At 42.4% G+C, this 27,322-nt stretch overlaps 1 protein-coding gene across 3 annotated transcripts in view; it reads left to right on the forward strand.

The window, feature by feature from the left end:
* The window catches only part of RAB5B (RAB5B, member RAS oncogene family), a 37,179-nt gene extending 14,641 nt beyond the window's left edge, over positions 1-22,538 (forward strand). For 2 of the 3 annotated variants that reach the window (XM_061615482.1, XM_061615483.1), the window contains exons 2-6: positions 3,697-3,994; positions 5,966-6,117; positions 9,782-9,904; positions 17,021-17,114; positions 19,423-22,538. In XM_061615482.1, the coding sequence (XP_061471466.1) occupies positions 3,832-3,994; positions 5,966-6,117; positions 9,782-9,904; positions 17,021-17,114; positions 19,423-19,538 (648 nt within the window). In that variant the 5' untranslated portion in view covers positions 3,697-3,831 and the 3' untranslated portion in view covers positions 19,539-22,538. The remainder of the gene's footprint in view (positions 1-3,696; positions 3,995-5,965; positions 6,118-9,781; positions 9,905-17,020; positions 17,115-19,422) is intronic. The other variant, XM_061615485.1, reaches the window with a different exon arrangement.
* The last annotated feature ends 4,784 nt before the right edge of the window (positions 22,539-27,322 follow it).

Here is a 27,322-nt window from a genome sequence, read left to right on the forward strand (position 1 = left end):
GGTCAGTGTCATATGATGAAGACAGCCTTTTGTGTGTCAAACTGGAGGTTCTGTTTCTATTTTGGCTGTATTAACAGTTGAATCTGAAACTGCAGTTTGATGTAAAATCAGACTGATTACAAATGTTGCTACTGACGCAATGAATATAGCTGTAATCTAGCTAACAAACTTAGCCTGCCCAAGATGCATGTTTTCAGCCTGCTATGCTTAAACCATATCAGTTAAGGAAATGTGGGCACGGGCAATTAAAAACAGTGCACATGTAGAAATTTGCTGGAATATAGTTTACCTCCCACTGTTTTATCTTGTGCAAACTGAGACACTCCTCATGTCCACTGGAGACTATTCTGCAGAATAGTCAGTGCCATTATTCCATAATTGTTTTTGAAGTTTTTAACTGTAAATTATGCAAAGTGTTGCTGTACTTCACATATTCATAGAAACAGAAGCAAAAGAAAATGATTTACTATAGGAAACGTCACTAAAATTGCAAAGTAAATCAAACATATTTAAAGTTACTATCTGAACTATATCAACTGCCTTAATAATGTTGCTTTCTCCCTGCTAAAACCAGATCAGCACAGCACATGTCTTGTTTCTGTTGTTTGGGCTGATTGCAAGTGTTGCCACCTCTCACCGTATGCTCAGAGGCACGTTACCAAATTCTTCCAAGCTACACAGGAAGTGGATTGGACTGTGAAACACCAACCCAATTTTTAAAATCTTGATAGAAATATCTGTTGGCTATAGGTCTGTTAGCTTTTAGAACACTGACAGTTGGTTCTTACTGAGCGTGCCTGACGTTATAATAGACTTCAAGGTAAAATTTCTTAAATTAATTAAAAATCAGCCAGGCATTTTTTAACTTTTAAAGTGCAGAAGATGAAGGTCAGAGTATGGGGCAAGATCAGTAATAGGATTACAGGCACTCCTTGAACATGGCTGATTTTTAATTAATTTCAACAAATTATGAGATCACGGGTCTGGATTTTTTTTCTCTTGTTTTACATTTTGAACTCTGGATTCTCTCTGAGTGTTTTGTGTATCACCATGAAAATTGACAGGGTTGTTAAGCAAGCGTTTCTGAGTTCAGGACTATAAGTTTTGTAAGGTTTTGTTTTGAAATGAGCTTATGGAAAGCAGCAGAATGGCATGGGGGTATTTTCAGTTTAACACTGCGGAATGTGAAAAATCCATGCTGGCTGTAGTATACATCCACTCTTGAATAATATATTCTGAAATGCCTCTCCCAATACAAACCTACCCAGACCCTTAGATCTTCTTCTGAGACCCTTCTCCTGGTCCCCCCTCTGAGGGAGGCTTGAAGTGACAAGGGAGAGGACCTTTTCAGAGGGCCCATTTGTGGAACCTGCTCCCCAGTGAGGCTGCTTGGTGCTTTCATTGACATCTTTTTGGCACCAAGAAAAGATTTATCCTTTTTCCCAGGCTTTTTGGTAGACTAAGATAATACTGTTTGTTGTTAGTGTGCTGCCAAAGCTTCCTGTGGCTATATGGGGGTGGTTGTTTTATTATTTTGTTTTTATGGTATGATACATTTATGTGGTGAGAGGAGAGAAATCCTGGGGTGGGGAGTGTGTAGTGTTGCCGCACTTTTTGGTGAGAGCATAGGTTGGGGTGGTGGTAGCAGAAGTGGGAGTGATGCTGCTACCTGTACACACATGCTTGTGTGTTTGGTGGGTGGGGTTGTTTATCTTGGTGATATAGTCGTGTTTTAATCTGCTAGTAGTGATTGCGATTTATTGTGTTAGTTACTTTAGTTTATATTGACGGTTTCTTAAAAATGCTTTGTATTAAATGTGTAAATTTGTTTTTATGATGTTTAATGTTAATGTTTAAGATGATTTTCCCCCAGATGTTTTGTATTGTTTAATATGTATAATTTTGTTTTGACTTTTTACAACATTGTAAACTGCTTAAAAGCTTCTTTTTGAAGTATGAAGCAGTATACAAATTAATAACAAGAATAAGAATGTTGTCAGTTGCGTGTAGGCCTTTGGGTAACAAGCAACACCAAATCTAATAAATAATGATTACATTACAAATACTTGTTGTTATGTGCCTTGAAGTCGAACACGACTTATGGTGACCCTATGAATGAACGGCCTCCAATAGCATCTTTTATAAACCACCCTGTTCAGATCTTGTAAGTTCAGCAGTTCTATTTTTGATACCTCTCATAATGCCTAGAATGCAATTTGCCTTTAGTCTTGCCAGCCATATTGCCAAGATCACATACTGTTGAAAAAAGAGGGTTACTAACACAGTGGCTACTGAAGGTTCTTGAGAATTAACGTGCTGCCCTCAGCGTTTGTGTGCTTGCTCAGAACTTCTCTAAATAAAAATTGCAACCCACACAAAACGTTTGTCAGAGATGGCTAGTCTAGAAGCCTGTATGTCAGAGAAGTCTTTTGCACGGGTTATGATTTCAATTGTTACCTGTCAGAAACTGAATGTTTTATTGAACTTCATTTTTAGAGAAAAAAGTTACCTCCTGATATTGGGACTACATCTCCAAAAGGTTTAACCTCTGAAAGGTTCTAGATATTATTTCTGTTTGTAAATCTAAAATACAACCAAAATCTAAGGTGGCGTCACACACTTTTACTTCTGCCATACTAATCAGTCTGTTTCAGAAAAGGCAGTATGTGCGTGCACCAGTGCACAAGGAAGCAATTAACAGATATTTTCCTGATTTGGGACAAAACGACACTCATGAAACCATTTTCACTCAGGACTTGGAAAATTCTTACTGTCTTATCACCTAAGAATTTGAAACCTTCACCCTTGTGTATTTTGTAAAATCCACACACAGACCCCAAATACAGAGATTAATCTGTAAAGCAGGACTGGTGTGAGAAAAACTTCCCTAAAGAGAAACACTTAACTGACGTATTATGTTGTGAACCTCAGACAGCTGCATGTAGGCCTCGCTGATAGCTTATCCAAAACTCTTGATGAAATTGAGATGTTAAGTACTGTTGTAATATACTGTTCTGGGCCAGGTCAGGGGTGTTGTCCCTGTAGCCCTGGCTCCTGGAACTATATGTTGTGATGTGAATTCCATTCCTGAAACTACTTGCTACATCTTGAAGACTGTGAGCAAGAAAGACATCTGCCGTAGTTGCTGACTCATTGATCACAGAGCTTCACTGCACATGGGAGTGCTTCCCACCAAGGTTAACTTTGGAGGGCTTTCTTGCTCTAGGAGCTGTTTTCAAAAATAACTTGCTGCATCTGGAGTTGGAAAGTTAAAAGCAGAGAAACCAATCACTAAGTGTGGTGTTTACGTAAAATGCAGGAAATAACCAGGAGTCTGACTCTCTTCCTGCTCAATACAGTGTGACTGTGGATTATCTGGCCTGCGGGCCTTGGGTTACTATGCTGATTCTGAACTAAATGTTGACCTTCTTTGCTTGGATATTCATCTGACATTTTAAAAGTGCATAGTTGTCTTGCATGCCCCCTTTAAAGGCAGGAGTGCTCTTTTCTCCATTTCATAGCTGGAGGAACCAAAGCCAGTGCTTTGGTGTTTGTCATTGCCCAGGTTTTATTGAAGATGGATTACTGCTCATTTCTAGGGAATCCCTTTTTCTTACCTTTATTGTGTCTGCATCCAAATCTCCACAGTGTTTCTCTTGTTCAGCACATTGATCAGTCTTTCCTCTTTCCTTCCAGAAGGAGCTGCTCACTGTTGTTGGAGGAAGTTGTCACCCTGTTCCAGCCCAAAAACTCCTGTACTCACAACGTCTGATCAGTGGCTGGTAGTTTTTTGCATTGGCTGGAGCACAGGCTGCTCTTGGAATCCAGGCCATGACCAGCAGAGGAGCTGCCAGGCCGAATGGTCAGTCACAAGCCAGCAAGATCTGTCAGTTCAAGTTAGTACTACTGGGCGAATCGGCAGTGGGGAAGTCCAGCCTGGTGCTGCGTTTTGTCAAGGGACAGTTCCACGAATACCAGGAGAGCACCATAGGTGGTGAGTTTGGGGGCATCTCCTTCATGGGTGGAAAATCAGTAGCCTAAATTTTAGGGGCGCACCCTTGGATTCTATCATATCTGTATTCATACATTCCGTCAGGCACTGTTGTCCACTTCCAGATATGGTGCACTTCCTGACACCTTCATCCTGAAGTGTAGCCACCAATGTGCTAGCTTGCCTTTTCAAGGGGTGGAGGTCTTAAACACAGCAGAAACAATTTGGTGTTAGTAACTCATAGATATAGATATAATTTTTAAATAAGTTATTCACACCTAAGGATTTATATATTGTTAAAATAGCCACCCATAGTTCTCTTAAGCAAGTATACAGTTAATACAGCAGTGGGGAACATATTTTGGCCCAAGGTCCAGATTAGAACTTGCCCATCCTTCAGCTTGCTCTGTTCCAATGATGGGTGGGACAGAAGTGAGCAAAACACACACACACACACCAAAAAGGGGGGGATGCATGTACTTCTGTCCCCCTCCTTGTTGTCACAAACACACATGCACCAAGTACACAGTGCCTTCTCCCTTTCTTCCTCACACACATACATATATACAGTCACACACTCATACATACACTCTTACATGACAGGTAGGCAGGTGCATGCAACACACACAGCATTTCTAGCCCTCTGGGCTTGTGGCTGGAAATATCATTGGGCAGTATCCAACTAACTCATTCCATCAGCGCAAGGATTTCCACTTGCAGAATGGAACTTTTCTCCCTCTCCTCCCCTACCCCAAATAATCTTTTCTGAGGCTTCCCCCAACCCTCTGGAGCAGATTTGGGGGGAGCTCCGCAAAAATCCTTGCACTAATGGGGCAAGTTGGTTGGATACCACCCTTTTTGCCTGCACTAAGTTCTGGCATAAGAGATCCCTCTGCTGCATTTTACTCTCAAAGAACGTTGTGTTTAGACCAGAGAGTGCCTTTTACTGTCCTATGCCAGACATCGTATGGCATCAGACGATTGGCAGGTGGGAGTGGTTTGTCTTAAATTGCTTCACTGGTCTAATTAGGCGCATGGGCCGGAGATTCAGTGCTGCTGTGTTCATACTACTTTGAATTCCAATTACCTTCACCCATTTGTAGAAACTGCTCAGTCTTCTACTTCATCTATAAAATCTTTTATGCGCTCACTTGTTTTCAAAAATTTTTTTTTGGAACAATGTGTTTCTAAAAAAGCGTTAACTTATCCATAATGGCTTTACTAAACAGAAAATTAAATGATTACAGAAGTACTTCTATAAATCTCATTCTCTACAAAAAGTGGGATATAAATGTAACAATAAATAAATAAAACCCTTGCCTGTATTTTTACAGAAATACTACACCAAGATCCTTTTGCCTTGTGTGTGTCGGTGCACATGTAATGCATTTTTTCTGTAAACCCCTTCCTGATACATCTTTAGGATTATCACTCAGTCTTTACCACCATCAGCCATCCTAAATATCATAATGGTATGGTTACCTTCTGTGGGAGGGGAATCTTCCAGTGGGGAGGACCTATAGTGGTTGAGGGGAAAGCATGTATCAAATTCATGTTAAGTAGGGACAAGATGGGAAGATACTATTTTTTTCTGTATGCAAACAGTTTTGTATGTTGGGTAACATTCAAACACGAGATTATGTCACCTTCATTCTGAAATGTAAAGTGCTAGGAAGCTGCTCAATATGACTTCTCGACATGATTTGGCTGACCTTAATGCACACTATTTGCAGCACAAAAGTTTTAACGCTCTTTGCATTTTGTTTCTGTATGAGTTTCTCCATGTAAATTTAGACACTTTATTAGTATTATGACCTCTAACAATCTGTTTATTAGATTAAGAGCACTTTTTGCTTGGTCTCCCAGTGGTTATTCAGTTATTTCACAATAGTTAATGTAATTGTGATATCTAAAGTTAAACGATTACATCAATTTTGGTGAGCTCCTAAGCCAACTTTTCACCTTATTTCACAGCGGCTTTTCTCACACAGTCTGTCTGCCTAGATGACACAACAGTAAAGTTTGAGATCTGGGACACAGCTGGTCAGGAAAGATATCACAGTTTGGCTCCTATGTATTACCGAGGGGCTCAGGCTGCCATTGTGGTATATGACATAACCAACCAGGTAAGCATGCACTGTTTGCTAACTTGTGGGGAGAAGGGGCAGTGTATCTGTGTTTGGAGGCTGTAATTAATGTGTAATTCTGTATCAAAAGAAGTTAATAATAATAATAATAAACAATTTTTAAAAAAGTAGGGGCAGTATATCAAGGTTAAAACTTAACAGCATGGGGACTTCATAGAATTACAGTGGAAGTCTCTTTCAGCTGATACTTCCTCAGTTTCTTTGAGCTCCTTTTCCCATCTCAGATGGAGGATGTTGGAGAGAAGGCCATCTAAAGACTTTAAAAACAGTCGATTATTGCTTAGAGAATCCAGGCAGTTTAATGATTAGTGCCAAGTAAGTGCCTGACTAAAGAGTTATCTTGTTCATATGAAACCTTTGCTGTAAACTAGCTTCCTCACTGGTGATTGGTTTACTCTTTTTTTTAAAATTAAAACCACAAATTCCTTTTTGTTCTGACTTGGAGTAAGCACTACACAGTCTCCTTGGTGTATTATATAAATAGTACAGGAAATAACTTTAGAGAGATCATTTCCAAGCTGATACTTAAAGAATCCTGGTTAGGAAGTCCTACTGCATTCAGTGGGGTTTGCTTCCAAATCGCTATGTTTGGGTTGCAGCCTACCTGAAGTTTGATGTTGCAGGGATGGGGAAGCATGGTCTCTTTAGAGTGTCTCCTCCTTGGTCCCACCTGGCACAGCAGTTAGAGGGGGAAGTCCCATTGGTATCGTGAGAGCTTTTTGCTAACCCTAATTCTCACATGGAGGGAAGTGGTGTGTTTGAGGATGGCAGTGTACAGGCAGGGGGAGGGATTTAGCCATTTTGACCTGAAAACAAAAAAGAACACATACAGGAAGTGGAAAGAAGGCCAGGCCACAAAGGAAGAGTACAGGCAGGTATCACAGAATTGCAGGGATGGCATCAGGAAGGCTAAAGCTGAGAATGAGCTGAGGTTAGCGAGAGATGCTAAAAGCAACAAGCTTTCTTCAGGTACATCCATAGTAAAAGACAGAGAAAAGAAATGGTGGCACAGCTACTCAATGAGGATGGCAAAATGATAACAGATGACAAAGAAAAAGCAGAAGTGCTCAGTTTGTACTTTTGCTCAGTCTTCTCCCAGAAAAGGGTCTATCACCCTCCTGGGAAACATGAAGTAGAAGGGGCAGGATTGCAGCTTGAGATTGATAGACAAATGGCCAAGGAATACCTAATCACTTTGAACGAGTTCAAATCAGCAGGCCCAATAAACTGCATCCTAGAGTATTGAAGGAACTGGCTGAAGAACTGTCAGAACCACTGTCTATTACCTTTGCGAAATCATGCAGGACTGGTGAAGTGCCAGATGACTGGAGGAGAGCTAATGTTGTTCCTGTCTTCAAAAAGGAGGAACTGGGGAACTACAGACCAGTCAGCCTAACATCAATCCCTGGAAAAACTCTGGAGCAGATTATAAAGCAGTCAATCTGTAAGCACCTTGAAAACAATGTAGTGATTACTAGGAGCCAACATGGATTTATGAAGAAAAAATCCTGCCAAACTAATCTTACCACATTTTTTGATTGGGTAACCTCCCTTGTAGACAGTGGTAATGCTTTGGACATAATATATCTCAACTTCAGCAAAGCTTTTGACAAAGTGCCCCATGATATTCTGATTAGCAAGCTAGCTAAATGTGGGCTGGATGGAACAACTATCAGTTGGATCCACAGTTGGGTCCAGAATCGTACTCAAAGAGGGCTTATCAATGGTTCCTTCTCAGACTGGGCTGAAGTAACGAGTGGGGTACCACAGGGCTCAGTCCTGGGCCCAGTGCTCTTCAACATTTTTATTAACGACTTGGATGAGGAGGTACAGATTATCAAATTTGCAGATGATACAAAATTGGGGGGCATAGCTAATACCGTGAAAGACAGACAAAATTCAAAGGGACCTTGATAAGCTGGAGCATTGGGCTGAAAACAACAGAATGAAATTCAGCAGGAATAAATGCAAAGTTCTACACTTAGGAAAAAGGAACCAAATGCACAGTTATAAGATTCACAGTTATAAGATCATATTCTATGATTCTAAGATGGGGGATACTTGGCTCAGCAATACTACATGCAAGAAGGATCTTGGGATTGTTGTTGATCACAAGCTGAATATGAGCCAACAGTGCGATGTGGCTGCAAAAAAGGCAAATGCTATATTAGGCTGCATTAACAGAAGTATAGTTTCCAAATCTTGTGAAGTATTAGTTCCCCTCTATTCAGCACTGGTTAGGCCTCATCTTGTGTACTGCGTCCAGTTCTGATCTCCGCACTTCAAGAAAGATGCAGACAAACTGGAACAGGTTCAGAAGAGGGCAACAAGGATGATCAGGGGACTGGAAACCAAGCCCTATGAGGCGAGCCTGAAAGAACTGGGCATGTTTAGCCTGGAGAAGAGAAGACTGAGGGGAGATATGATAGCACTCTTCAAGTACATGAAAGGTTGTCACACAGAGAAGGGCCAGGATCTCTTCTCGATCATCCCAGAGTGCAGGACACGGAATAATGGGCTCAAGTTGCAGAAAGCCAAATTTCGATTGGACATTAAGAAAAACTTCCTAATTGTTAGAGCCATATGACAATGGAACCAATTACCTAGAGAGGTAGTGGGCTCTCCGACACTGGAGGCATTCAAGAGGCAGCTGGACAGCCATCTGTCGGGAATGCTTTGATTTGGATTCCTGCATTGAGCAGGGGGTTGGACTTGATGGCCTTATAGGCCCTTTCCAACTCTACTATTCTATGATTCTATGACTTCTATTGGGTATCTTTTGGCATGTGATAGCATTTAAATAGTTCACCTGAACCTATTGAAGAAAACATAACTACCTTACCTTTTCACGAATTCAGTTTCACCTTAGGGCTAGTTTACCCATTATGGATTAAAGGGTTACTGTGGTCAAAAACCATGCACTCATGATGTCCCCTCTAGCGTGTGAGAGGCAAAATCCTGTTTCACACGGGGTGTTTGTTCATTGCAGAGAACCACAACTGCTCCTTGACTTGTACTGGGTATTTGTGTACACAGTGAGAATTTTACTGTTTGCATACTAGGGGAAATACTACAGGCATGCACAGCATGCAGATGTGGCCTGCTAATTCCAATAAGCACCCTATGGAACTTTTATAGTGAAGGGACTGGTGAGATTACCTATTTCCCTCCTTTTCTCTTTGTTTAAAGGATATTTTTGACAAAGAAATAAGGATGGGGTTTGCTTCCACAAGATGTGGTGATGACCCCTCACTTAGGTGGCTTTGAAAGGTGATTAGACAAATTCAAAGAGGATAAATCTATTAATGGCTAGTAGTCCTGATGGCTATATGCAGACTCCAGCTTCAGAGGCAACAAACATCTACTGCTGTGGGGAAGAAATGGGATAGGGCTATTGCCTTCATGTTCTCTTCTTTGGCTCCCCAGATGCAGTTAATGCTAGACTAAATAGCCCTTTGGCATGATCAGCAACGCTACTCTTATGTCCTTGAGAATCTACCTGTCCCAATAGGTAACTGCTTTGTCAGTTGGAAAAGCCTTTTGTTTCAATGTACTGCTGGAGTGTGGGAGTATTTGGTAACAATAAGAAGGATGTTTCTTTTGACTCCACAGCTGACATTTTGGCTTTTTTCTCTTCTGACAGGAAACGTTTGCACGAGCAAAAACATGGGTGAAAGAACTCCAGCGACAAGCTAGCCCAAACATTGTCATAGCCTTAGCAGGAAATAAGGCTGATCTTGCCAACAAGCGCATGGTAGAATATGAAGTAAGTAGCACTTCTCAAGCCCCTTGGTTGTCCATAATGCTGACCATACTTCTGGACAGATGGAATGCTCCATAGTATTGCTTCAATAGTTTTACGAGTCCAACACATTTGCTATTTCTCCTTCATTAGATTGATGCAATTGCTCCCGAGTGTCCTCTCTGATGTGGCTGAGCCCGTGTTGCTCCCTGGTTTTCTGGGGAGCTGTGGACAGCAAAGCTGGTTGGACGACAGCTGGAGCACATATGGCATAAATCTCATCATAAAAACTATTGAGTACTTGTTAGGGCGCATGGCCCCCTTTTTGGGGAAGGTGGTGACTGTTCAGTTCCAGACACACTTTGAGGGAGTAGATTATTTGGACCCATTCCAGTTTGGGTTCAAAACTGGTTTTAGAACTGTTAACATCCTTGATCACTATCAGGACCCCTCCTGTGGTCACTGCCTTGTCACAGTCCCACCTCAGGGTCCTGCTCTCAAAACAGTTCTCTCACCGGCTCTAGCAAACATCTCACAAGATCCCACTGCTAGGCAGCACCACCAGACACTCCCTGTAAACAATAATGCCTTGAGACTGTGCCTTAGTCTCCTCCTGGCTTATTGCTACATTGTGTCTGGGTGCACTTGCAGGCCTCAACCCCCCCTGTATCTTTGTGCCTATAAAGATTACAGCCCTGGGTTGCTATGGATACCTGATGATGTTACACTATCTCTTCACTGCTGCCACCATTGATACTGTTTCCCAACGTTGGTATATGCCCTGCCCACCCTTCTGGTCTGTGTAAACCCAGCCAAGGATCAGGTGTTTTGGTAAACCAAGAAATATTTATTTATATACACAGGGAATAACAAGATTACTTAAAAGTATAGTCAACAGGCATGTGGTTTCATAAGATGCATTACTCTTTATGTTTCTAGTCGTCAATAACCTGCCTCACTACCCGCCTAATCCAATCCACCCAACAACCCTCTCAAAGCCTCACAAAAAACCAACCAACCACACTGCCTCTCAACTGTCATCCTCTCATTTATACCTTCAGACACTCAAGCGCTCAGCCAATCATAATACAACACTCATCAACATTCCAACCCATGTACTCCCCCCTCTCACTCAATCTACTTACCACATATACTCTAATAAACCTGCACTTACCATATTTACAGTATTATATATATACAGGGACATCACAATCACCCCAACAGATGACCTTCACCAGAAGGAGGACAGAGGGATTGCAACCTTATTGATCCTCCTGTATGTCTCAGCGACCTTTCATACAGTTCACCATGGTATCTTGCTGAATCTCGGTTGGGAGAGGGAGACACGGTGTTATGGTCATTCCAGTCCTATCTGCTGGGCTGTTTCTAGAGGGTCATAGTGGGAGACTGTACCACAGTCCCATGACATTTGTGCGGTTGGGTACTACAGGTTTACATCTTGCCCCCTATGCCAACTAATATCTATATGAAGCTTCTGGGAGGTGTCTTTAGGGGATTTGGAGCAAGGTGAGACCAGTGTGCTAATGACACCCAGCTCTACTTCTCTCTGTACCTGAGTCAGGTGAGACTGTGCAGATCCTGGACCAGTGGCTGAATGCAGTAGTGGGCTGGTTGAGAGCCAATAAGCCGAGTCTGAATCCTAACAAAACAGAAGTCCTATGGGTGGGTGGTTCCTGGGTCTGACAATTAGGCAGGTTTCCTGTTCTGTATGGGGTTGCACCAGTGCTGGATTTGTAAGCCATAGCTTTATTATGAGGGGCCTCTAAATATGCTGGAGATAACTAAGAGGTTTTATTATAATTGAAATGCACTTTGGCTTAAATAACATTTCAGTCAAAATCTACCACCAGAATTCTGAACCCTGACCTTCCCATCTCAATCCCATCAATTTCCCTTCTAGGGCTGCTGGACTACTCACATCATCTACAAGTTGCCCAGCCTTACCTCAGACCACAAGAGGAGACAATGGGAGCTAGCCTACCAACACATTCTAAAGTCCCTTGCCACATCAGGCATCATTTCGCCTAATCCCCTCCTCACCACTTTTCCCACCACTTTCTTTCTCTGTTTTTTATTTTATGGGGTCTCTGAATCTTCTTGACACAGCTTAGGGCCTCAGCATGTCTTATTCAAGCCCTGGGTTGCACACCCTCTACCTAGGAAGCTGCCTGAATCAGACCAGCTGAAATTCATGATGTGGCAATGTGGGGGAGGGCCATCTCAGTGTTGGTGCTCTGACTGTGCCCCCCCCCCCCAGGATGTAACACTGCTAGCAGTGACTCTTCTGAAGACCTAGCTGTGCTGTTTGTTCAGGCTTTGCTGAAAATTCGTGCCTGAGCTTCATTGCTTTAGTATCCTGGTTTCTCCTCATTAAGGTGTAGCAACTTTTAAAAATTGTTGCTGTGTTTTATCTTAAGTTGGTTTAATTTTAATGTACCTTGCTCTAGGATTGCATTGGCAATGAAGAGCAGGTAACAAAATATTTTAAATAAAACAGTAAGACGAGGAACTCAGGCACGCAGGGATTTTACTAGTCTGGCCAGCTGAGACTCCATGATTGAAACATCTCTTTCATATGATCCTCAACACATCATTTGTAGAGGTCTAGGGATAGGGCCAGTCACAGTTGGGCCTAGCCTGTGACTGAGTCGGACCATTTGTCCACCTAACCTAGCACTATCTATTGGACTTGCAGCAGCTCTTCAAGTTCTTAGGCAGATGTCATCCTCTACCCTGCCATCTGATCCTTTTAAGCACAGGTGCCAAGGACTGACCCAGGGACCTTCGGTGTGACAAAGTATGCTCTCTCTAGGAGGGATGACCTCCAAACATTTTGGAGCTTGTAGTTGGGGAAGCTTTTCTACTAACGTATTGCACTGTCACAACCTTTCTATATTTATTTTGCACTGGGCATAGCTTCACAGAAGTGAAGCTCTGGAGCACTGCCGAATATGATATAAAAGAATTTACTAATGCCAGCCTTTATCTTACACTTTGAGCAATTGCAAGACCTTTAGCATGGCTTGCATTCATCGTCACATCTTAAAAGATAAAAGGGAATTCCTGAATAAAAGGAGAATCCATTATGCCCAAGGCTTAATATTTGTCAAAAAAAAAAGCTACATGCTCTGTGTTCAGAGCAGTCAACAATGTATGTAAATGCCATATTTGGAATTTATTATTATTTTAATTTATTACCTGCCCTTCACCCTGAGGTCAGAAGGCAGGATACAACAGTCTAAAATATGTCATTAAAAACAACTTAAAATCACATCACAAAAAATAGGGCAGGCCCTAAAATATACATGTCAGGTGTCATATTATTTTAATTTAATTTGTGGAATATGAAATAGGGAAGGAGGGCTGGTAAATGGTAAAGCAAGGTGTGTCATGAGTAGTCGAGGGAGGGGAGCTCAGACCTATGCAGAGCAGAGTCCTACCACCTTCAAATGAAGGTAGCTTCAGAGCAGTGACAAGGGGCCAATCCATCTTAATGTAGATTGAGGTGGGAAACCTTCAGCCCACAGACCAATCTTGCCCTGCCACGTTTCCCCATTTTGCCCATGAGGCTGTTTTGGCCAAGTCACACCCACCTGCCCTATACCTGACATCATGCAAAGGGACAGAGCTTAGGGAAAGCCCCCTTGTGCAACTTCCAAAGCACCTGCCAACCAGCTAGTTCTCACGAAGCTTTGAAGTACTGTGCAAAGCAGGATTGCTTTCACCCCACTGTGAAGGGAGGGCAATTCTGCTTGGTCCAGGTGCATGAGAGCTCTCTACAGGAAACTGTCTTGTGCACCCAGACCTGCTCAGTTTGGCTGTGCTTTCTAAGTATGTAGCAGGCAGCAAGGTGGTGCTAAAAGCAATGTTTTTGCCTTTCTTTCAGCAGCTGCTGAAACGAAGGAAAAAAACTCCTAGCTTTTAGTAGCACCTTGCTGCTTGCTACATGCTTTGAAGTTCCAACTTCGGGATTTCAGTGGACAAAACTGAAAAAAAATCACATTTGTGATGTTGGGTGATTGACAGGTGGGTGGCCCTGCCCATCTGTCAAACATGGCCTGCAAGGCAAATCCTGAGGAGGATCTGGCCCATGGAGCCAAAAAGGTTTCCTGCCCTGATTATATCAACCTTGTGGATGCAGCTGTGTGGAAGTATTAACATCTGACAAGCTGTGTCCAATTAAAGACACTGATTGACATGAGCATAATTGCTCACTTTCTTCAGTTGTCATGCTTACATATATTGCCACTAAGAAGTGGGCACAGTGAATGTGGAATTTCAAGGTCCCTTAATTCCTCTGTGAACGCTGTTCTGCATGGAGGAATTTCTCATTTAGCCTAAGGACCCAGTGGTTACCACACTGTATTCCCTCCCTACAAGGTCTTTTTATAAACTTTTTTTTCCAGAGAGCAATACTGTTAACTATTACAGCCTTCATGTCATTGCTAATATAATTTCCAAAAACGTTTGCGAATCTAAGGGGCTAGAAATTTGCTTTTTTGGAAACAAAAGCTGAGATTCTTGGCATATCATAGGTAGTCCTGATTTCATGTGGCATAGAGTTAAAATAGAAACAGGACTGATGATACAATGTTGGAAAACAAGTGTACAGCAATAAGCTGCATATAGCTATCCAATGGAGTTAATGTTAGGAATAAAGAACTGGGATGGTAGAGCTTTGTGTAGTTAAATCCACTTAAAAATCCAGTTGATATTCTCTGATTTCCTAGAGATTCCTCTGTAAAAGACTGTTTCCTTCTTGGTTCTTGTATAGATCTTTGAACTGCCACATTCAAACCTCTTGTACAATAGCATTAATAAAGCAGTTTTCAATTCTGTGTGAAAGTAGCCACTGTGGTCAGGTACCATTTGCTCTTTGCTAACTGGAGACTTGAAATTACTTGCATTTGGTGTGGCATCCACCTATACCTATCTGCAGGCTCATCCAAACGGAGCGGGATAATCCACGTTTTCCATATCTGGTCCGTCATCTGACAGTCCTCACTTTGCCTGTTTGTTCGCTCTTTCCCAATAAAAAACCCGCTTTTTTTGCGCCCACACACGCAGCGAGAGGACCCGTACTTCTTCTTGCTTTTTCCCAGCTCCGCCCATAACACTCCTCCTATCAGCCAATTGGTCTGCAAAAATAGGATGTATGCTCCTCTCCCCCTTTGCAACAAAGCACAACAAGGCGCATGTGCTTGAACGTACAAGTGTGAATTTCCTGATGGTTTGGTAGTAGTGGCTGTAATGGAGTTCCTTGCTGCTTGCCACTCTGGAGCAGCGCCGGCCGGGTGTGTGTGTCTCCAGGTGCCCCTGACCATCCAGGGGGATTGTGGGCAGTGCAAGGGATCAGCACTTGTAATCGCCGGGCGAATCCCCCCAGAACCCTTGGGCTCATTCACTGCAGGGTTCAGCCCCGGACCGTTATGCGGCTCGGCGGCAGGAATGCTGCCCTGAGGGAAGCAAACAGCCCCCCCCACACATGGGTGGCCACTCTTGGCTCGGGCAGGGAATGCGGGCAAACAGCCCCACGTGCTGCTGTGTCAATCTGCGCTGAAGCAACCAGCACAGGCTTTGCGGTGTTCCCTCTGATAAAAGAAACATGCAAACCACTTATATGCCTATAATTCCTGTATTTTTGTTTGTTTGTATTTGCGATATTTCGCAAAACCGACTGTATGCTTTTCTACCTTTAACATTTCTGCAATTCCACTTATTTCAATATGGAATTGATTGCAATTCCACTTATTTCTCCAGAACAGCAAGTAACGATGTGTCATGTCTAGGAAGGTAGACCACCAGTCTCTATGGTTGCGGGTGGCTGAGACGCTCTAGCAAACCACTTATATGCCAATAATTCCTGTGGGTTTTTTGCTTGTATTTGCGATATTTGGCAAAAGCCACTGTATGCTTTTCAGCTCAGCTGGACTGCCTAGAACCTGCAGGCTGTGGTTGAAATTGACAAGACTCAAAGAGAGTAGCCTTGCAGGCAGGAAAGCGAAATTGACTAAGAGTGCATGAGTGTCTGTAATCCAAGAGGAAAGCCTCTATTTCTCTTCTCCCCCCCTCTCCCTCTACTCTGGATGCCTGGAAGCAAAGACTAATACGTTCAAGAAGGGCATTTGATGTGGGGGGTGAGGGGTGGGAGGTGGAGATTAGGCAAAGATAAATATTTTCTTCCTTGAAAAAGTTGACAAACAACCACAATTGCAGATCTCACCCTGAGCGGCTGCCCAGTTTGCAGGCTGGCTAAAAATTAACCGCTGTTGCTGCTTCTGCGCAAATGCACTTTTTTGCATCTGCGCAGTAGAAGTTGCAGCCCCCCCCCCCAACACCACACCATTGCTCTTGATAGGTTCCTTTTTCCCGGGCTTTCCCCGGACATTCGCGCACATGCGCAACAGTGGAAATACGTGATTGGCTGAGAATGAGGGAAGGGATATGGGGAACTGCCCAAGAACCGCCCATCAAATGCCCACAGCTGTAAAGTCCGCAGTATTGCATCCGAGCGCCTGAAGGGACAGTGGATGATTCCTGGTTTAAAAAAGCAAATCGCATGATTTGCGGTATTGCAGGAGCAGATTTAAGCATGCTGGGTCATATGGACAACTGAAAAATAATGAAAACACAAAGTGATCATGTCACACATTTTACAGTCGTCTGGATGAGCCCTGCATGTCAAGGGTGGCGGTCCAGGAAAGGGCATTCTTCATGTCAGCCCTTAAGTTGTGAAATTCCCTCTCCATGGAGTTGCATCTAGCATCTTCATTATGTACTTTACATTGCATGCTGAAAATGCATCTGTTTACCCTGGCATTTGGCACCTGAGATATAGTTTTAGGACCCACCTTATTGATTTGATTGTATTTGTTTTAAACCTTGTGGTGAAGGGTAGGTAAGAAATCAAATGAATATCATAATGTGTAATGTGTTCTGTTCCCACTCCATACTTTCCAAGTCTATTTTGGAATGCCTTGAAGGAATAGTAACAAATCTCTTGGTATTTTATTGTAGTTTGAACAAGAAAAGTGAAAAACCCTGTCTATCCAGATGATTCTCTCTAATCCAGAATTGCAATCTTGTTTTAAGACTAGGCTCTATTTTTGTCTCTTGCAGGAGGCCCAAGCTTATGCAGATGACAACAGTCTATTGTTTATGGAGACATCAGCCAAGACAGCAATGAATGTTAATGATCTCTTCCTGGCGATAGGTAACTCAAAGCCACTTCATCGCATTTGTTTCTTAGAGGTTTTTCATAATCAAATGGTATATTTGCTGTTGTTGTTATACATTTTGTTAGATAAACAAATCAGGGCCCGGGGTGTCTAAAAGTTCATATGGTTTCACTTCAAGGTGAGCACGTGAGTTCTGCAGCCTCCTGTTACCTAGGGTTACTGCCCAGCAACCCTTGCTTAGAACAAATATTGGGCTAGATTCCCCTTCTAGGCTGTTCTGGCACATGGTGCCTGAAGAGAATGAGAAGCAACTTGCAAACATTCCATCAGGCCTTGTCTTGCACGATAGATGGGGCTTCTAAGCTTTTCTTGATATACTCTTTTCAGACATGTATTTATTTTATTTTTATTTAACACATTTGTATATCACTTAATCATTTGCATTGCTATGCATCTATACATTATAGTACCATGTTCAGCCTTCAGATATTGGTTCCTTCTGGGAATGACCCCCAGGTACTGAGGTCCACCTGAGGCATTCTGGGCTGATATATTGACAGGGTGGAAACTCTCCAGGTCAACTTACAAATGGATTGGGCCTCAAGCCTTAGCTAAAGGTTGAAGGGAGTATGAGGGGTCATGGTTCTGTGTCCAAAAGATGCTGCTTCTCTCTCTTGCTCCTCACTCCCCCTCTCCCTTTTGTTGAAAGTTTGCTGTCATGCTGTTACTTCGCTGCATGAGCTTGGTCTGCCATATATCAAAAGTCTGGCAAATGCTGAAATAAATAATCTGATTAGGAAAAGAGCTAGGAGTGCTGCTATTGATGGGTATGAAGCTGTGCTAATTCTGATTTCCTTGATATTCTTTCCTATTGCTATTAATTCCCAACATTCTTAAGAATATAGCAGTGTCAAACATAAAGACCACAAGTACTATACTTGCTTTCCATCCATCACTGAGCAATCTCATGTTGGAGAACAGATATTTTCAAAGGAGGTTTTATGGTATTGTATTCCGTTAGGGTATGCTTCAAAGAAGTAAAAAAGTCCTGAAAATGGTGAATGCTTTTTTCTAGTGACTTCCAGGGATGCAAGAAGCCCTGCCTATTTACACTGAAGCTAGTAGAGATCCTTGTAGAGAACATTATACTTGGTGACACAGCATCTCTGAACTCTTTACACTACCCTACCCACTGGTCCTGATTTCCCTCTTCCTTTACCTATTTTGTTGGCCCTTATACGAAGTACATTGAGGAACAGGAGTCACATAGCTCTACTTTGCCAATTGCAGGTATTTTTTACAGTTTATGAACAATATTGCACTTCTCTCTCTCTCTCTCTCTCTCTCTCTCTCTCTCTCTCTCTCTCACACACACACACACACACACACACACACACACACACACACACACACACACACACACACACACACACACACACACACACACACACACACACACACACACACACACACACACACACACACACACACCACCACCACCACCACCACCACCACCACCACCACCACCACCACCACCACCACCACCACCACCACCACCACCACCACCACCACCACCACCACCACCACCACCACCACCACCACCACCACCACCACCACCACAAACTGCTTTCAAATTCTTAGCAGCTGCAGTCATTGGGCTGGCTCTGCCTGTATAGTCATCTCTAAATAGTAAAAGTTGCTACACCTGCCCTGTCCTGTGGGAGAGTAATCTAAAACTGCTGGTTATTACCAGTGGCACTGCTACTTGCTTTTTACTGTACTTCAGGCTCATAATTGTCTCCATCAGCCTAGTTTGGGTAAATAGTAGCATAGAAACAGCTAGTCCAAACAGCAAGTCCAAATTCAGGCTCTTTGGTGGGAGACGCATGAAATACCCCTGTAGCTGTCACCAGTGAGTGAACTTGGGGTTTCTTAAAACAAACCAAGTTCTTACAAACTCCAAGTAAAATGTGACATATTTGTGCTGTGCCCTATAGCTCATAGAAATTACGATTCTTGCTGCCCAAACCTGCCTAGCTTTCAGTTTATTTTTACTTACCTTAAATCTTTTAGTGGAATTGTAATGACCTTTTTTCAGCCACTGCTATGGAAATCTGACATTAGTGGTACAAATTCTCAACAATACAAGCACTGCAGATAGCCTGTTGGTATGTCCTTTGAAGCATTAAAAATAAGTGAGTTTATGAAGGGGGGGGGGAGTTCCAGATTTTTGCTTGTTCAAAATTCCCTTGTTCTGAACTTTACTCCTGTTGGCTCCGCCCCCTATGGGATTAAATGAAGAAATAACTATTTGCCCTCACAAAGTATCTTTTTTCCTTCTAGCTAAGAAGCTGCCAAAGAGCGAGCCCCAGAGCACAGGGGGTGCTGTGGGTCGGAATCGAGGTGTGGACCTTCATGAGCAGTCCCAGCAGAACAAGAGCCAGTGTTGTAGCAACTAAACGGTGGCATGAGAGCAACCAGCGAGAGATAAGATATAACCTCCATTCCCACCCCACTCCACCACACTTCACCTCCAATAACAGCATCGGCACACTTGGAAGCCGCCCCCTTCCTTCTCCTGAGAGCTCCGTTTAACTGCACTTCTAATGCTTCAGAAACCACCACCAGATGTCTGTTACCACCCCCCCCAAGGAAAGTGGAGATAGACCAACCGGGGACTTAACTTCCAAAAACAAACTCTTCTTCACTTTGTATTATAGGTGCAAATAGCTACCTACTTACTCGGATTCCCCTGCTCTGTTTTCTCCAGATAATATTTCTCCCCCATCTTCTTCCCTCCCCCCACTGTCTTTGCTCTGTGTTCTTGGTCCTGTAACATCCACCCTCTCTTCACCTCCACCTCCCTTTATTTCGTTTCATGCTATGGGGGAGGGTCACAACGAGGGAAACCTTAATTCTTGTAGTTTTATTTTTAAGAGCAAGATTTAATGGGTTACCTCAGAAACTGCGTTTTTGAGGGGGTCCTCCAGAGTTCTTTTTTTTATTTCATTTGTTTTCAGTGTTCAAAAAAGCTGCAGTGTCCTTCATTTTCTCTTTTTCCAGGGCAGCCTTTTGTGGCTGGGTTGGAGAGGAAGATTGTATCTGAACTCTCCCTAGTGTCTTGCTTGCTGTGATCTGAATGTGGCCCTAGGGCTCAGTGACATGAAATCGGGAATCATGTGTTTATGAATATAAAATATCAGCAGTAGCTTCCCCAAACCCTCAGATAGCACTGGATTGATGCCTTTGAAGTTTTTGGTGGCTGGGACAGTAGCAGAGGAGAGAAGTGGCAATAGCGACTGGCACAGACTACTGCTGCTGCAAATCAAAAGGCGATGGTGTCTCTTCCTGTTATGTTAACATTTAGGTTACTACCTGCAGGTTGCACTTCAGTTATCAGAGTCCCATTAGAGATACTCTGTTCTCTACTCAAAATGGGTGTAACCTGCTATCTGAAGGAAGAATGTGCAAATGAGGCCAAGCACCCTTTGTTCTGGTGGATTACAGTAGAGAGGAGCCTATTGAAGCTTCCTTCTGGAGCTTCTACCTGCTCAGCCTGCACCTGTATGCACAGCATTATCCATTGAAATTGCCAAAAGCAGAAGAGTTATTACATCCTTAGTAGGACTTGCAGGGGTGGGGGGAGGCTGGGGCTGGGAGTGCAGGAGAGTGAGAAACAAGACAAGTATGCTAGATGGGAGGAGAGATACTAGTAGGAGGACCAATACTGTACTTTTCCTGCCAGGGAGCACCCGGCTTGCCTTGTGACTTTTCCTACACCCTTGTGGATAATCTCCTTGTGCACAAACTCAGTTTTCCCTGTAACACTGTTGAGAGGCAGCAATCTAGAGTGGTGGAGCAGTCCTGTCTGCTTTACCTCTCGGACCCCAAGGGCTGTTTAAACTTGAGAACTGTTTGAATTAAGCATACTCGGTCCTGTTCATGTTCAGTTTTTTCTGTAAATAGTACCGCGCAAATTTGTATAAATTGGGGGGGGGGGGTTGAGGGATTTTTACTTTAGCTGAACAAAGTAATAGCTTTTTAAATTTAGCTGTAGATAGAGCTGATCTGTAAAGACAATGCATGCTACCATCTCTCACCCACATTTTGCTCTTTGAAGAGCTAGCAGTAGCCCAATGCCTCCATAAGGAATGGCTCCTCTCCCAACAGTGACCTTCACCTGGGTTGATGGCACCTTCTTCCCACCCCCATCCCTCTTGATTTTCTTAAAGCCTCACATGTGAGTGTAGCTTTTAAAATGGAACAGTTCCACAGTGCTGTCCAGATCTTAGCAGTGAATCAGCTAACTACTAACAGAAGCATCTTTTGGGTATACTCTGTTGTCTACTCCATGAAGACTTCTCACATACGGTTGAATATTACTGTGGCAGAGCTTGGAATGGATTGTGTCCAAACACCCATTTGCACACCCTTTCTCGTTGTTTTCCCAGGCATGCTTATAACCTTACTTTGCACATGCTTTGTACCTGGCTGTGACTTCATACAGGTTTTCATTTAACTTGCCTATTCTCATTCACAAGTGCAACTTGAATACTGATGTTCACCCAAGCAACATGTGCATTTAGGGCTTTGCTCTTAGCCACAAACTGAAACTGTTAAATCCTGCACTGTTGACAGCATGTGTAGTTATTCTGCTGCCTTTTGAAATAGCCTTCTAGTGGTAGCTCTGTTGAACTAGAAGCAAGGAAGGAAGTAGAAGGAAGGAGCCATAAGAATTGTCTCCACAAGGCTTTAAACAAGATGACTCAAAAGCTGTTAATTTGAAGTAATATGTGTTGTAAATTGGCTCATCCAGTTGACATGAGGGCAGAGTTGCTCCTGACCGCTGTTTTGAATGCAGTTTCTGTTGTCAGCATTGATAAAGACTTTGGGAGTGTTACAGCACATCCCCCATATTTGTTTCATGCTCTTAAATTCCACTTCTGTCTCAAGGGCAGAACTCTGTATGAGGGAGAATCCTGAAATGGAGCCTTCCTCCCTTTAGTTGGATTCACTGTAAAATCTGTCTCACTGACAGTTCCATGTTTTGTTGTGAACATATAATGTGACATTCGTAGCCATCTAGGAGCACCTAGGAACAGGGAACAAGCATGCCCTGTCCCATTCCAACAAAGCAAAGGTGCTGTTTTGCTCTCAGCTCATGGCAAAGCAAAAATAGGTTCTGTATTTAAACACCTATAAAGACCTAATAGTTTCACCTTGCTCACAAACTTTTGTTACTGCTTCCTGGCTAGTTACTGGACCAAGAGAGGACACTGCAGCTTTTTCCTATTAAAAAACCAATCTTTTTTCTTCTGCTTACTCTACTCTTCTGATCAATTTTTTTTGCTTTTGAGAAAGCTCTTACATTGCATTTAAAATAACAATCATGGTAACAGAATTTCAACTGCTGATTTACAAATGTATTTAATGTAAGTAAACAAAAAAAAATCAGTGTATTAGATGAACTTGCTCCTTTATTGTGATTTGAGATAAGTGACTTGAATGGTTTTGAACAGAAGCTTGAGGTGACTCTGGCAAGCTTTAAAATGCCCTTTTGAAAGGTGAAAGGGGTGACACCAAAGCAGGGCCAGCCCAGTCATTCAAGCAAATTAGAGGAGCACTAGGGACACTTCCGTTCCAGATGTGACCCTCCCCCCATTGCTTACTAGACAACACTTCACTTTTGTTAATCTCCACTTGGGACAGCTAGAACTGTGTATTATAAAAAACACCCTTGAGCCAACCCTGCACTGAAGGATTCCATATAGGAGGAAGTGGCAACAGAACCAACACTGGAAGCCATAGTTAGATAAACTGAATATAGAAAGTTTTTTTTAAAAAATCTGATAGGTTAGTGGCAATACAGACCTGATCTAGTGACCATTGCAGAGAGTTTATTTGGATAGGCCTTAGAACTACTTGATCAAAAATTTTCTTCATTTGGAGGAGAGTATAATCTTTATGACCAGATTTACTCATGTTTACTAGACAGCTCTACTTTTTTCAGTAGTATTTTCCTTCCAAATAAGTAGTCCTAGGATTGCAGATAGTCTGATACCTATGGCTTTCTTCTAGAATGTGATTCACTGCTGGTTGGGCATAGGAAAATTCCATACACTAGTGCTATGGAAATTTCTACCCTAGGAAAATTCACCTGGGGGGAAAAATAACAAGATGTGTTTTGAAAGTATTAATGGAGTTTAATGGTGGTCAAAGCTCCCAATGAAATCTTCATTTGAAAAGTTTCATTGTATTAATTTGTAAACAAGACAGTTGTAAAATATTGCCAGAGATAGTAGACAGCAAAAGAAGGAGTTTAAGAGTAGATGATAGTGGCCCAATTGTTCCTGGTAAGGAATTTAAGCTTTTTGCAGGAGCTGTGGTAAAGAGGCTAAACAAAACGGTAAAATCCTGATTCTTGGGGAGCTACTACCTCACAAGTGCGATTTCCCTGTTTGGAGTGGGATGTGCCCAGCTTTCTAACATTAGTACAGGAAGGCCAGTGAGAAAAAGTTTGTTCAACTCTTTTTATTGGGCTCCTCCTGGGAGGAAAGGTGGAATATAAATAACAAACTCTTGACATACACTCCCAAACTTGTATAACTTAGCCATGCTCCATAACAATCTTCTGTCTCCAGGGTAGGTAGTGTTCATGCCCTGATCATAGAATCATAGAATAGTAGAGTTGGAAGGAGCCTATAAAACAATCAAGTCCAATCCCCTGCTCAATGCAGGAATCCAAATCAAAGCATTCCCGACAGATGGCTGTCCAGGTGCGTATTGAATGCCTCCAGTGTCAGAGAGCCCACTACCTCTCTACGTAATTGGTTCCATTGTTGTATGGCTCTAACAGGAAGGTTTTCCTGATGTCCAGTCGAAATCTGGCTTCCTGCAACTTGAGCCCATTATTCCATGTCCTGCACTTTGGGACGATTGAGAAGAGATCCCGGCCCTCTATGAGAAAGTGCTCAATATTTTGCTGTCTTTTGATTTACCCGTTGGTGCTTAAAAGACTGAAGACTCTCATGCTATAGTATGACAAGGGTATCTTCACTAGCTAATGCATGATGAGACCCAGGCAAATATCTTAATATTTCTTGTTAACATCTTGATCACTAGTTTACCATGAGCTACATTCTACATATATTGTAACACATGGAGCTGAAATGCAAGTTACTCTGTAACTGCTGGTTTGTGAAGCTGTACTCGCACCAGGGCCACATTCTGTTAAGATCTTTCCACTTAGAGGGCCTTTCTTCCATATGGCTAGCAAGCATGTTTAAATCCGAGTATCAGTGGTAAGTGTTTCTCCTAAAAGGGTAATGGAGCAAGTGAAAATTAGCTGACAGCCCTTTGGTCCTTGGAAAATCTTGATTGGCTTGCTTTAGTCCTTGTCATCAATTGATGGCTTTGGTTGTAGTTTTACAAAGTAGCCACTAGAGGATGCTGCTGAATAAGCTGCTGGGTTTGGGTGCTGCAAAGGGTAATACTTTGCATTCTTTACCTTGCACTTTTAGCCAAAAAGGCTTGCAGAGTGGTTTACAGAAATCAGTGCTAGGACAGCCTCTGCCCCTCTTCTTATAATCTAAAATGCAACAGACACAAGGGAAAAAAAGGATGCGGAGAAGCAAAGTTGGCCACTATTTCTTAAGAGTTCTTATACCAACCTAAACTTTACCAGCTTAGTCTGGGTCATCAGCTATGGCTATTTCTGGACAGGAATAGCCTGACCACTGTAGTCTATGCATTGGTAACCTCATAGCTGGATTACTGCAATGAGCTCTATGTGGGGCTGCCCTTGGCCCTGGTTTGGAAGTGTCAGTTGGTGCAAAATGTGGTGGCCAGACTGCTGATGGGGGCACATGGCTGACAACATGTGACACCACTCTTAAAACAACTGCACTGGCTGCCCATCAACTACTGAGCCAGTTTTAGGGTCCATGTATTAATTTACAAAGCCCTGAACAACTTAGGTCCAGGGTATCTTAGGGACTGCCTGAACCCTTATATCCCAGCTTGATCACTGAGGTCATCTGCAGGAGCAGATCTAGTCATCCTGAGTTGGCGAAGCTGATTTAACATTGACCCAAAATTGAGCCTTCAGTGTCATTGGCCCAGTCCTCTAGAATGCTCCGCCAACAGAGATTCAGCAAGTGCCTTCTGTTTTAACCTTTAAACACCTGCTGAAAAACCTTTCTGTCCTGCCAGGTGTATGCAAGCAATTCAGAAGATGTCTTTTTACAATAGCTGACCTTTGTTTTTACTCTGTTTTAATGGTTTTTACTGTATGGTTTTTTATTTGCTGTAAACTGCTTTGATTTTTTTAATGAAATAGCAGTATACATATATATATTTTAAAGTTAAGATAGCGGGATGGAATGGCTATTGCTAGGTGACAGCTGAGGAACAGCCAAAGCCAGCTGGTCTCAACAGAAGTGATGGAAAGAAGCCTTGCTTTGCTTCTTTCCCTCTGCTATATATGGCCAGAAGATTGTTCGTTTACATACTAAACATGTTACTTGGGTTTGTTTGTTGAATACTGTATAGCAGAGGCTTAAACCCATCATTGCCTAATGATCCCAACCCTACAAAATAAAGCACAAATATAACAGCATACTGCTCAGAAGGTGCTTTGGACAGGTAAGAATCTGCACCAGAGTAACTTACTTGGAACTGAGAGTCTTCATAGTGTGATCAGTTACTGTCAAATTTCTTGACTGCCATTCTAAAAGCAATATGGGGAACTCACAAATCTTTCTAAATGCTTAAACTAATTCTACACTTGAAATTAATCAATTTAAATCCCAATCCTACGCATGTTTAATATTGAAGTCCTACAGAATTCAACAAGACATATGAGATGTAGAATTGTATGTCAAATGAGATGTGTGTAGAATTGCAGGCTAAGTACTAGCAGTTTGGGGAGGAATACCTTTTTATATGAAGAAGGCTGAGGGGGAGATGGCCAGAAACCTAAGTCTCCCACAAGGAATCCCTCCAAGTTCACAGCAAATAGTCATCTCAACCTATAGCCTTCCTAATAATTTTTCTTGAAAATTCAGAGGCTGGCAGGGAAGCAATTAAATCTTCAAATGAGTCCAGCATGGTATAGAGAGTTGTAGGCCATTTTATGCAACACAGCCATTTTTAAATTTGTGATTTCTGATGTCTTTATTAAAACATTTCTCAACTGCTATTCATACAAGGGCAGTTCACAACAATTCCAATAAAATCAATTCAATAAAATGCATTGCAATCTACAATAGACCAACCAGATGACCTGCAAATGCGTGGATGCACTGACAGATAAGTCTTTACTAAGTGAAGCACATTAAAATTGGTGTTTGTCTTTTTTCACTTTTCCCATAAACTAGGTGCCACAACAGAAAAGGCCTTTTGCAAGATGGGGCCTCAGTAGGCTGTGTGTGGCACAACCAGGAGGAGCTCATTCATTGATCTTCACATATGAGCACATCTAGAGTTCTGGCTTTCAGGACTAGCTGAGGTTTTGTGCTGTCTGTTGACCATGACTGAAATTGGGGTAGAGATCTTTGATTGACCTGTGCATTTCAGCCTACATTAGCACAAAATCTGGTCTCTACAAATGTAAGATTGCATAGAACAAAAAGGTGTTTATTCACTTTTCATTTATACTCTACCTCCCCAAACGCTTGAATTGATGGAAATAAAACTACATTGATTTTTTTAAAATCTACTTTTAAAACTAGTTACAAGCTTTTAAAAGCTAACATTAGTAATTATATATCCATATGTGAATGTGGGTATTGCCTGATATGTGGGTACATACACACACACACCTACTTCTAACTGCATTTTACTGACTCAACAGTCACTGGTGTATCCCAGTTCTTGAACATCCATGAAATTTCTCTGCAAATGTTGACACTCAGTCCAACACTTCAGATGTGATAAACTGAGCATCAGTTCTGACACCCGTAATCTGATATGCCAGCAAAGGCACACCGTCAGTAGTATTTGGCAGGAGACTCTTCCTTTATCCCTATAGCAGAATCCCATATATCAAAACAGTTCTTAAGTAAGTTTATGCTTAGGCTGCTATTACTTCTGCCCAAAGTTAACTCCCATGTTTTATACCGGCTAAACTACTGTGCTTATGCAGGATAAGGAGACTGCAGAGAAACTAAATGAATTACTTGCATCTTAATTGACAAAACTGACAAATCGCCGGGTCCAGATGGCATCCACCTGAGAGGTCTCG

Source organism: Rhineura floridana, chromosome 3, assembly GCF_030035675.1.
Source record: "Rhineura floridana isolate rRhiFlo1 chromosome 3, rRhiFlo1.hap2, whole genome shotgun sequence".
NCBI classification, from domain to species: domain Eukaryota; kingdom Metazoa; phylum Chordata; class Lepidosauria; order Squamata; family Rhineuridae; genus Rhineura; species Rhineura floridana.